The sequence below is a fragment of the Charadrius vociferus genome, unplaced genomic scaffold (assembly GCF_000708025.1).
Source record: "Charadrius vociferus isolate BGI_N301 unplaced genomic scaffold, ASM70802v2 scaffold88, whole genome shotgun sequence".
NCBI classification, from domain to species: Eukaryota; Metazoa; Chordata; class Aves; order Charadriiformes; family Charadriidae; genus Charadrius; species Charadrius vociferus.
In genome coordinates, this window is record NW_009649619.1 from 2,544,446 (window position 1) to 2,557,455 (window position 13,010).

The 13,010-nt window shown below is 37.2% G+C and overlaps 1 protein-coding gene across 1 annotated transcript in view; it reads right to left on the reverse strand.

Moving 5' to 3' along the window:
- SORCS2 (sortilin-related VPS10 domain containing receptor 2) overlaps window positions 1-13,010 on the reverse strand; it is a 375,581-nt gene that overhangs the window by 38,422 nt on the left and 324,149 nt on the right. Inside the window, exon 14 of the mRNA XM_009890550.1 lies at window positions 11,570-11,677. Within this exon, the coding sequence (XP_009888852.1) occupies window positions 11,570-11,677 (108 nt within the window). The remainder of the gene's footprint in view (window positions 1-11,569; window positions 11,678-13,010) is intronic.

The window sequence follows — 13,010 nt, forward strand, 5'->3', positions numbered from 1 at the left end:
TGGTTCAGCTGGATCCTGAGAGCTGCTGTCACCATATAATCTTATTCACTTGTAGTTACATATGCAATAAAGTGACTACTTAGGTGGTCTCATGCTTTTTCCACAATGCCTGCTTCAATATGATCGGCTTTGCTGACAGGCATGAAGTGTCTTTTCCATGCTAAATACATGTACCTTTTTCTTTATTTTTCATCTTTTTTTCTCCATACAAGATACTAGCATAAGACAGACTTCACTGTGTGCTTGTGCAGCTACCTACCTCAGCAAATGCTTATTTAGACACCACAAAACTTTACAAATTGGTTATATTTCTTTTATTAACTCACTTATCAACAAATACATTCAAGTGCAATGAGCCAAGTCCTGTCAAAGCTTCAGTCCTGCCTCAAGAAAGGTATTTTCTATGGAACAAATGCAATTTTCTTCATTCATGTTAGCTATCTCAGGCAGATTAGTCAGGAATGGAGAAGAAAAGAGATGATTGCTTGAGTGCAATGCAGAACAAAATAATGAAATTCTCATGAAAACTATAAAACAAAATCTCTGAACTATTAATAATCATCTTTGAGACCTCACAGAGGATGACGGTGATTCTGGATGACTATAGAAAGGGAAACATTTCACCTATGCATATATATGTATATACACATATTTATATGTGTGTGTGTATATAGCCATACAACCATATAAACCAACAAAACAGAGCCCAGGGAGTTACAGAATTAATTTTTATATCCACAGAGATACCAAAGAAATTAAGCTACCCACTTATAAGCACCTTGGAGATAATTAAAATGATAACAAACAACCACCATGGATTTGTCAAAACCAAATCATGTCAAACTAATGTAATTTCCTTCTTTTACAGGGTAAATCGCTTAGTGGATAAAAGGAAAGGAGAAAATGTAGCATATCTTGACCTTTGTTAAAAGTGTTACACAGTTCTAACTGACATTGTCTCAATGTGAAAAAGAAAACATCAGTGAAGATAAAATCATTGTAATGAGGAATGGCAGTACATATCCAATTAGAAGAATTAATTTTCAAAAAGTAGTTATCAAACAGGGAAATATTTTGAGATACATAGTGCAAAGATATGATGGGTCTGCAGTCAATATTTTCATTAACACCTATGTGGTCAAATAACACACACACACAAAATTTTGCAGATAACACAGGAGGAAGGGGACGGACACTGACTGGTGGAAGCAATGGTCAGAAATAAACAGGATGAAATACTCCAAAACCAACTGCAAAAAGTACTCCTAGGGAAAAAAAACCAAACACACACAACAGAGGCACAAAAGCGGAATGGAGACTAATTTTCAAATATCAAAGAAAAGGCTTGGGGAATTCTGGGGGATTAAAACAAGAATGCAATGTTGCTGCAAGAAGAAAGACTAATTCTAGGTTGTATTCGAAACTGAGAAACAGACAACATGGAGGTAATTATTTTGATAAATTTGGCACTGGTGGAGCCTCTAGAAGAATATGGCGTCTAATTTTGGATGTTATATGCATATTTACACAACCACTAAAAATTGATTTGAAGAGGGGCAAGGATGACTCATAAACTGCTTAGAAAATGTAACCAGTGAAGAAAGATTGAAAGAATTGGTCTTTTCTCTGGAAAAGATAAAGCTGTTCAACAAAATGACTTCAGAGTCTTGTAATAGATTGAAAAGTTGTCTTCCAAGAGACCTGGAGGAAGGGCAAAAAAAAGGAAGGACAAGGACCAATAAACTTAAAAGATATAGCAGCACAATTCTCTAATTCCTTCTCCTCAGCACTGGTGAGGCCACCCCTGGAGTACTACGTCCAGTTCTGGACTCCATGAGAGAGACATGGACAGATGAGGGAGTCCAACAAAGGGCCACGAAGATGAAGAAGGGACCTTTCTGTGAGGAAAGGCTGAGAGAGCTGGGACTGTTCAGCCTGGAGAAGAAAAGGCTCAGTGGGACCTTATCAATATACATGAATACCTGAAGGGAGGGTGCAAAGACGGAATGGAGACTAATTTTCAAATATCAAAGAAAAGGCTTGGGGAATTCTGGGGGATTAAAACAAGAATGCAATGTTGCTGCAAGAAGAAAGACTAATTCTAGGTTGTATTCAAAACTGAGAAACAGACAACATGGAGGTAATTATGATCCCTCTGAACATCAGGAAACACTTTTTTTATTGTAAGGGTGACCGAGCACTGGCACAGGTTGCCCAGAGATGTTGTGGAGTCTCCATCCTTGGCAATACTCTAAAGCCATCTGGACACCATCCTGGGTGACTGGCTTTAGGTAGTCCTGCTTGAGCAGGGATGTTGGACCAGATGACCTCGAGAGAGGTCCCTTCCAACTTCAAACATTCTGTGATTCTCTAATGGTAACGGTACAAGCTATTGAGGTTGTTTATTCTCCCTCACTGGAGTAAGAAATTAGTGAAACATCACGATTACAGATGATAAACTTTTGAGATATTGCCCAGTCCCATATCCTATAGTTCTATAAAAATTGTAGAAATTATTCTAGAAATTACGTAAATTCTACTAGAAGAATATGAAAGCTACATGTAAACTATGTTTATACAGCAAAGGTACTGCTTCAATGGGAGAGCTTTTTAGCAAAAGACAGAAATAACCTTTCTGCTTGTTGGTCAAGCCTCTGTCAAAAAAAAAAAAAAATCATTTCTATTATGGCTGTTCTGATTTTACAGACTGAAAACCAGGTTCTGACAGAGCACAGTAACTGCACCACTGATTCTACCATTCTCTGGCTTAAGAAAAATTCCTGAGGTTCATGCAAGTGTCTCAGTACAGCCACAAACCCCATGAAAAAATGCGGCCGTACAGCTTTGGAATTCCTGGGGCAAATTTCCTAGTGAATCCAGCACCTTACATGCACGCAGCTTAGCAAACTGTTTGAAACCACGGCCTCATGATTATTAACACCATTGCTGCAATAACACTTGTTGCTCTATTGAGGACAAGGTTTTGTAGACATATCAGAGGAGCCCATTTAAATGCATTGCCAAATATCACTAGAACTAAAAAGAAGTATTTTTACAAAGTAAGGAAGAAAGGCATGTTTTAAGTAAGATTTAATGGATTAGACAAAAATATGAGCTATAATAAAGCAATACGTAACAGCAATCACAATCTAATTGCTCAGGTGCAAAATATATATGTCCAATAAAATCATATGAATAGAAAAAACTGGAACAGTGCAGCAAGTGTAACTGATGATTAGAAGTTAAATATCAAGATGATAGTAATTCATAAAAACCTTCTTCTTGATTAATTATATTTCATTAGAAAGTCATCAAATAAATTCTGTTGAAACTATGAAAGATGATGCTGTGATAAATAATTTTTAAAAGAAATTCCAATTACCTTGGAAATTTATCTACTTTTATTTGCAAGAATTTGGGATCCATAATTTTAACTTCAGTGTTTCAGTTGCCATAACAACTTTGTACATTCGTTCCTAGTTCATTTATGAGCACATCATTTTTTAATTTGATTGCATCATTTGATAGCTAAGACAGTTTAATGCAGTTCTTAAGCTAACTCATTTAAACTATTTGCTGGAGGATTGCTGGTTATTTCTGTTCCTGATAAAGCTCATAATCAGGGGGAGCTAATTTAACAGAAATTCTATGCAATGATAATCTCTTCCAGTAAATTCACATTTCTGTTCAATAGAAAAGAGGATCTATTCAATAGATGTTCAGATGAACAGTAATAGCTGTGTTGCCTGCTTTCTGTGTTGCTCGCAAACCACCTGATTGAAGCTATGATGGCGCTAAAGCTGGAGACTCCTGAAGACTTATCAAGTAAACATTCAGCTTCTATGGCTTTATTGAGGAGAAACGACCCTGATTTTGACAACACACTGCTCATCTCAGATGTTACAGACATCTTTTTACAACCACTACGCTCACCTTCCTCTTTAGATTTTCTGCTGTGTTCTTCAAGATTTTGTTCATAGGGTTTCACAGCACCAAAACATTCTTTGTCAGAGCAGATGGATTTTAGCTATAGTGTCCCGTATCATGTATCTAATGCTATATAAATTAAGACATGCTTTAAGCAACTTTTATAATATTATGGTGGTTTACCTTTGAGCCATTAGCCATATTGTTTCTGGACAAAGGAAATGGCCTTGAGCAGCGTGATGTCTGATATAGCCACCAGATATTCAGAGCAGCGTAGCTGAACCTGCAACAGTTTTGCTTTACTGCTCAATATCTGAGAACACTCAAAGACCTCAGGAGTGGTGGAAGTCATCCTGCTGTACTGCCCCACTAAGGTCACGAAGACAGCACATGTGGAATTTATTCAGATGTGTAACATAGCAACTTAAATTGTCCAGGTTTTGCAGTCATACTGAAGACTAGTGATGACAACTGCATGATGCACAGCTACTTTTGTTTGAAATCAAATGCCTCTTTCATTCTAGACATGCTGCTTTAATCTCCCAAGTGCTGTGTTGGCTTTTGCTCTGCTCTACACGATACCATCATCAACCATGATGCTCAAAGCAGCGTGCTGCCAAGGTAGCAGAATTTGACTGCACAGTCCTGTACTGCCCTGCTGACACACTCCGCCACCTTGGCATGCCAGCTGGGGGTGGAACGGGACCTCTAGTGTTTTGGAAGCACCTTCACAGGTATAAAACTATCAAAAATAAAACATAAGGTTTGAATCTGGGTCAACTGAGGACTGCACATACCGGTGATGTGTGCAATTCTCAATGGTTCTATCTTGGATAACATGTCTAAATTCTTCTGGGCAACAGCTAAGCAAAGATGTCCAAGCATGTGCAGAAAGGCAGGACCTGAAATTCTTCATGGATCTAAACCTCAATACCCAACAGTAAGTACGTGACCAAACTGGGAAAGGAAACCAGACTCTCGGAGATGCAAGTTAATTATTTTAACAACTCTCAGTCTCTCTTGGAAAGTATTTGTTTAAATGGAAGCAGTCACAGAGCTATGCTAAAAAGTGGTATTTAGATCTTGTTCCCCATATGAGGCTTCCTTTCCTGTTGTAAATCATATCAGTAGGAAACAAAATTGTTAGTGAACTTACTGCTAAACTATTTTTTAAACTGCCATGCCTCCTTGATTATTTTTATAACACAACTGCATTTTCAGATTGAATACTTAATCCACCTTACAGTTTACTAGATATCAGAGGCATTTACATTAAAACAGTGGCAACTTTTTCAGTTGTCTTTTACACAGAAGGAGCAGTGTGTTAGAAGTTGCTTGTCAATTTATGGTGAGCTCAAAGAGCTGAGCCCTTTGCTTCTCTTAGACCTTTACTACAAATGATGACACTATAACTGAAAAAGCAAATAAATGTGACAATCTTTTTTTTTTTTTTTTTTTCTTTTCCCGTTGTAGCTCAGATTATTTGTAGTGCCTTTGAACATACAGCAAGACACATGGCCTCCCCATGCCAAAATCTGTAAAGAAATTACCAAGTTGCGGGAGTGAAGTGATGAGGTCGTGGCATGGAAGGATGCCCTTTATCCCTAGTGTAAACACTGCCAACAGGTAGTGTTCCCCTTAACTCACAGAAGCAGTAACATTGTTAATGAAATATTTCCCAACGGGATATGAGTTGGAAGAGCAGGTTAGCCATGACCATGTCTACAGTGCTATTTAAAGCCTACTATTTTCAAAATGAAAATGTTGTCTTTGCTCCCTTTACATCACTGTAAAATCAACAGAAACTAGGTAAGTCAAAGGGTTCATACTAGTAAAATGGATGAAAGTAATGTAAGATTCAAGCTGCAGTCTGTTATACATCAAGATTCTAATTCCACATATTTTTCTAATTCCCCAAAAGAACGTAACAGAGGTCACATTTTCAGTGGCTTTCCTAAATCACAACTACAGAAATGATGAATGCTTCCATGTGCAAAAGTAGACACCTGCCTACATAAAGCAACTGCACATAAACAGTGCTTGTGTACACAACAGATCACGTGCAAATATGCTGAGACACTTATGATTTAAGTGCCTTAAACTACAAACACATGCATATACTTAATGCACTGAGAGAAGAGTAGGTTTTTTTTTTTTTTTTGGTTTGGCTGCCAAAGTGAAAAATGAGGGGAGGAAACAATTAAGTTGAAATTGAACCAAAGTATGTTTTTTCATTGTTTCCTGCCCCCAAAAAATAATAATTGCCAATCATTCTTTTATGCCAATACATCTTGGTTTCAGATCTTCTGGGGAAAAAGAGTGGAAATGAATGCTTGGGTTCTGAGAAGTGCTGGGGAGGAGCAGGATGAGCATGTTCTCATTTTATCCAGAAGCTCAGTGGCTCCATTATGTTTGTGAATTACCTCCAACTTTTTTTTCCATCTATTTGGTAAATTCCTGTCCAAGAACAACCTTTTAACCTGTAAGCTGTTTGGAAAAAATTGCAGATTTAATGCCTAACCTGATGCTTTATGTAGAAGTAAACATAAGGAGGATAGTCAATCAAATAGATTCATTTAAGGAGAAATATATGACATTATAAAGGATAGCTTTGCATCATTCAGCACTCTGCTGTCATCTCACTTAAAGATCAAATTAATTTAGGATACTTATAAAATTTTATAATTAATTCTTTAGCTATTTTTTTTTTCTACTCACATATTTAAAGAACAGATAACTTTTGTCACAGGTAGGAAATTCTTCACTCAGACTTCACCTGGCAGAGCCAGAGAAATAGCCTATGGTACCTAAATTGTGACTCCTTCACTGTGAGAGCAAATTACAGCAAAATGGAGTTCAAGGCTGCACACAAAATTAAGTAAAATGTTTGAACAATTTTATTGTTGGTTAAAGTTTCCAATGTCTACCTCATCATCACCATTTTTAGAACTAGACACTAAAAAGGAACTGTCTCCCTGAAAGAGAAGTTAGAGAACCACAGCCGCAGGCACTCCATCAGTGATAGGGGCTCAAAATGACACAAAGACTATCTGAATAAAAAGTCACTTGTCACTCTTTTACTCTCCTTCTCTCCTCCTTTAAATAGTGATAAGGTGATTAAAGAGTCTTACAGGACATGTATTCCTAAACTTTCAGTTCCTCTTATTCAAATATATTTCCAGGTCTGTCCTCAAAATGTACTAAATATGGGCTTTAGCAAGACACTGAAAATATCATGTTCCTGTGTGTCTGAATACGTTATGGAAACTTCATAGAAAGAAAAGAAAAAACAAAGCTTTAAACATTGAACTTTTTTTGAGCAGAGGGAGAAACAGGGGCAGTCCTATGGTCTTGGCTCCAAGATGAAGTGTTGGCAGTAACACTACTATGCATCAACTTGCTCTGCTAACATCCGTGTCCATGGAGATGCAAGCAAAAGCATTAGACTTGCCACTAAACAGGCATTTGCACATCTGGATTATCTCATCTCTAGATGAGATTGAAATCGAGTAACAAGTTTGCTTTTTCAATGCTCTTTTATCAAAGGTCACCATTCTCTTCCTGTCTTGCTACATGTTTCCTCTATCTATCAACAGACAGATATGTTCCTTGTCATGCAGAGTGCAGAACAACCTGACTGAGCAACGCTTCTCAAACAAGAGAGTAACTAGCTGCAAATAAAAACCGGAATTTGCCTTGGGAAATCAGCTATTCTCTTACATTATGAGGCTTTATTTACCTTTTATCTACTTTTTTTAAGGGTTGCAGTACGAGAAAGATAATAGTGATGAATTCACAACACATAGAAGTACCTCCACCTAGTAAGATACTCAAAGACAACAGGAAAGGTAGTGTGCTGCGATGTACGGTGCAACAATAAGTCCCACAAACTACATGTAACATTGACCGTTACTGATGTTGTTAAAGCTGAGGTTGATGTTACTAGCGGAATCGACAGTTGCAAAATTCCAGATGTTTCTCCCTAATATCTAACACCTCTTAATATGATATCCACCTTGTTTTGATTACATTTAAACAAGACAATTCTCTTGCTTCTATTATCCCCTAGGAACCCAATAGGAATGCAACAATGGGCTTTCAAGAGAGTAAGACGCACATGCAGGAGTTCTGCAGTTCAGAGATGTCATGAAGTTCACGGCAGCATCTTCAGTTGTTACTCTAAAGACCTTAGGAAAAAAAAAAAAAGTCCCTCTGGAAAAAAATTAAATTACCCATAAGGAAGATTTTGATTCTGCCTGACATAAAGAAAAACAGTCCTTTTATGTAACCTCTTATTGGCTTTTTTAAAAGGGGCCATGGTCTGTGGCACCATGGTTATCACGCCTACTGGGTTTACATTGCAATGTAAATAACCTGGTTTGGGAAACAGTCCCAGAAGCTGAACTGTGATTTAGAAGTCATTTTAACAGGTTTCAAACTTTCATTATATGAACTACTTCCTTTGAAGAGGAACATCAATATTTCAGACTCACAAAAATGCTTCCTTTTCCCACTGAGTTAGGCCATTACTCAATCCAGTGTTATTAAGTAATTTTTTTCCAAATATAATGTATTGTTAACACTGGTTGCAGTAACTTTCATTCTTAAAGAACTTAGAAAAAAATAAAGCCTACTAGACCATGCACTATTTTGATGAATATATGTCAATTAGTTGAGGAAATGTCTTAGCAAACCTTACTTCCTTGTTTTGCAATAAAAGGTGAATTTGAGCTCTTCATTTAGAAATTGATTTTTTACATAGCATGAGTTTCCTAAACTTCATGAATACTTCATTGCTTTTTTCTCCTAAAACTCTTAACTAGGTCTATTTAGAAATTGATTTGTACACAGAATGAGTTTTCTAAAATTTTTGAACACTTTACTGCTTAAAACTCCTAAAAATCTTAACTAGGTCTATTGCAGAGCACAATGGAATAAAATATATTTTCCTTGGCACTTGAATGCACATATTTTGAATACTGCAGGGGATTTGGATGAATGATTTAGATTAATGTCGACTGGCAGATGACAACTCAGTTTATGAAAACTTTTGACAAGTAAACATTTGTTTTTTCTCTGTTTTGGAGAAAACACAAAACTTTCTGAAATGAAGACTTGAGGCAACCAGGTTCACGTTCCCCTGTTTCTTCAGTAAAGCTTTCCAGACTATTTCACTTCGGATAAGTTAGGACAGAACAGAAATTCAAATGGAAGTCCTTTACATGTCAGGCCAACACCCCAGTCACCATGCTGGAAAATGAGAAATCTCTCACACACAGTGTTACCGAGTGCCTTAATGTCTTTCCCAGGGAATCTTTTTATGGATTTTTTTTTTTTAATAAAAATTTAAAAACTTGAAGGAAATCCCTAAGCAGACTTTAGCAGAACCAGGATTTTACCCTACAGTAACAGCTGCTTTCTGTATAAATAAAATATTGATTCTTTTGTGAGTTTATTCTAGAAACTTTAAATGAAACCATCTCTCTCCCACCATTTTGCTATAAACTTTTTCAGTTATTACCTTCCCACTTCAGAATTATGTTATCTTTGCTAATTTATGCAGATTTTGACATTGGACTCTTTATTCAAAGTCCTTATTCAAACCAACTCCCTACCAAAGGGAGAAAATGAAATTCCTGTACGAGTAAAAAACGTCAGACTAGGTCCTTGGGAATGGATTTGGATTCTTCAGTGTGAAAGACAATCTTGATATTTTTTTTTTTCCCCATTACCATACACAAATTCATCTTACCATGTTCTACCCAAAAGAAAAAACCCACTTTCTCGAATAAAAAGGAAAAGATGGTATCGTTGATTTTGTTTTTCAGGGAGCGTGTATCAGTGGATGACATTTCTCAAAAGCAGAAAATCACTGCAGACTAAGTCATGCCCAGCAACCCAGTTCAAGTGGGAAGTTTTAAGAGAAAATGACCTAAGCCAGGCAGAACGACAAAACATCTTGATGTAAAGTCAGACAGAGTGCCACTGGGCAGACGTCACCTTGAAGGTAAAACCCAATCAAAAGCAGTAGGAGAGAAAAGGAAGCTGATAGAATGGCAACAAGGGAACACATGCTGTATGTGGTTGATGTCCTCCATGTTCAGTGGAACTAGCTGCAAAGTAAGATCCTACAAGCCCGGCATTGAGATGCTGGAGTCAGACTCTTGTTATGCCCTTAGAAACATAAAAGTCATATGATGCTTTTTTGTCAATGTGGGCTCATGTATCAAATTTAGCTATATATATATATATTTCATATGGGTGATTTCAAAAAGGTATTTTTCACATGAGCTCATCAGACTATTCAGCCAGATATTTAAGTACATCTTCACAAAATCACCGTTTTTAATGATACTTAATAATAATAAGAAGAAAACACAGAGTATATAGTCATCACACATCGTTTTATCTGCCAGTAAGTATGGTTTAGGATAAGCTTTTGATCCCTCTGCTTCCAGTGAAATCAATGGAAATCCTTCATTCAGGGCCATAAGTATCTCCATGTGGCATATATTATAGCATAAAAAATCTTATGCTTGAGGGAAGAGGGACATGGTGGACTAATACTGTTCTTCTCAGGTCATATATGTATAACAGAGGATAAACGGGACAGTGGAGAAAGAAAGAACGAACTAACAGACCACATTCACCCCTGCACAGTACAGCATTACGAACTTGGCACAATGCTTTTAAGTCCATTGGGTAGGATTTTTGCTTTGCTGAGGATCCTTTACACAACTCCACACTGGGCTATTTTATTTATTTTTTTTTTCTGGAAAAAATGCTACTGGTACCCGTCAAAGGCAGCTCTATTTGTAATTTCTAGGAAAAAAAGCTTGTCATGAACACACTGAGCTCCAGTATAAAGGATCAGACAAGCTGTTCTGATAGGAGCACACATAACAACCTGCACATCTCCGAGTGCATTCCCCTTCCCTGCTGCAGTCAGCATGGGCCTTTCTCTCTAATTGGATAGGTGTTTTTTAGTCTCAGATGCTTCTAAAATATTAGCTTTTATCCTAGAGACACAGTAAAACCTGCAGCTCAGATCCAGATGTCCCTGGCCCTTTTGAAAATGATAAACAGGGGTCTAAGCTGCAGAATGTGGTTATTTTTAACTCTATTCATAGCATCTGCCTCAGTCACTGCACAGAATTAAAACATGTATTTGTTAGCACAATGTTTGGTTACACAAAGTACTGCAATGCTAGTTACTAGGACAACAACATCGTTATTTACACTGTGAAGACAATTTTCACAAAAGAAGGGCTGGATATTTAGCATTTTTGAAATCTGCCTAAGAATCTGTAGAAAACAGAAAAAATGCAGGAAACAGTTATTTTTTTACCCACGTTTCTCAAATTTGTATTTGCAGTCCTATTGTTCCCCTCTCCCTGGTGGTAACTTTGCAAAATTTAATATGAACATAACACTTCATCTTTACAATCTGAAATACTGCACTCAGATAATTTCAAGGAGAGGCTGCATATTAGGGCTGTTTGGACATCAGTGTAAGAGTCTGTGTGACTACAAAAAGTAAAAGCCACTGACTGAAGCACTATCTCAAACATCCACAATTAAAATATGCTCAAGTGTACAAGCAGAGAGAGCCCCGAAAAAAAACATGACACCAGAAACTTACGTCATGACCAGTGTCTCATCTCCAGGTTCACTAAGTAATCCATCTACAAAGACTGAAGTGCTGGTAAAATTATGCGTACTCCAGGTCTGGCCTTCATCTATGCTGAACCTGTAAAAAAGCAAAAATTGTTTTCATTTAAAACTATTATTATACAGAACAGAAGTCATTCATTTATTCATTCAAAAAAAAAAAAAATCCCCTCTCTACTAAAGCCCAAGATTTATGATCACCAAAATACAACATGCCTGGACAGTATACGATATTAATGGGAACTTTTTCTCAGCAACGTATCCAGGGGCTCACACCTTTATTAGGAGGTGCATAATAATTTTGCCACAACAATGGAAATTCTCAGGCAGATAAATACCAAGGTCTGTCAACAAAATATCTTGCTACCTTGTAGGTTCAAGAGCAAGTGAATTTACACTTAATTCTTTCTAGTAGTCTCTGAGCTAGAGACCTGCTAAGCGGAGGTCAGTGAAACACAAGAGGCAAAACAGCTCAATTGCTAAAACGTGGGAGGTGCGGTAACTGCAGGTACCAACATGATGGCCCTTCACAGCTGCTACCATCCACTTAAAAATTTGCAAAAGATGCTGTAGAATCAGCAAAACATATTTCCAATACTCTGTGCACCCAAAATTTATGATTCAAAGTCTCCTTTCTTCTGTATGTTTCCTCCAGGTCTCTTGGATAGTAGGTTAATGACGGCTTTCATTCCAGCTAACCAAGTACATAGCCTAGTTCCTATCAGTGTATACAGCAAAAACGAACCTAATCACAAGTGATAAAGATCTCTTACAGTTTTTATGCTGAAGATGATAACTTTGTATGCCATTTCATAAGATTACCATAGTTTGCTTCACTATCATGCAGTTTAAAACTCGGTATTTTATAAGAAAATTCTTTGCAGCAAGTCTTTCCTGCCAAACCAGCTGAGAAGGCCATTTGCTGCATTATCACTATATGACAGTATCTATACACACTACAGTTAGTTTGTGCATGAATATCTTATGTGAACTGGGTTTCTTGCATACTGTATTACACAGCATATAAGCACATGTAAGTCCTTTCCGCATTGCCTCCCAAATTCTGTATTGTATTGCTCTCGACAGAGCAACTCAGGGCTATTCTCCAACACCTTCATTCACTTTGGCCCTTGGAGGGGACAGAGCTTTATTACAGTAGGAATGAACTATCCTGACAGGATACCTAAGCCACATATGCATCAAAGGTTGAGCATCATTACTGTATACTGCTGATGCAAACCACTAATAGATAACAATCATGCTGAACATGGCTTGTACTGTAGACTTGCAGGATACCCTTTTAAGCAAAAATGTCTACACTGATGCAAGAAAATTTTATAACGATTAATGCATTATGCCACATATTACTGCAGCACCATGAAGTAATCTTTAAGAAAACATCCACCTGTATT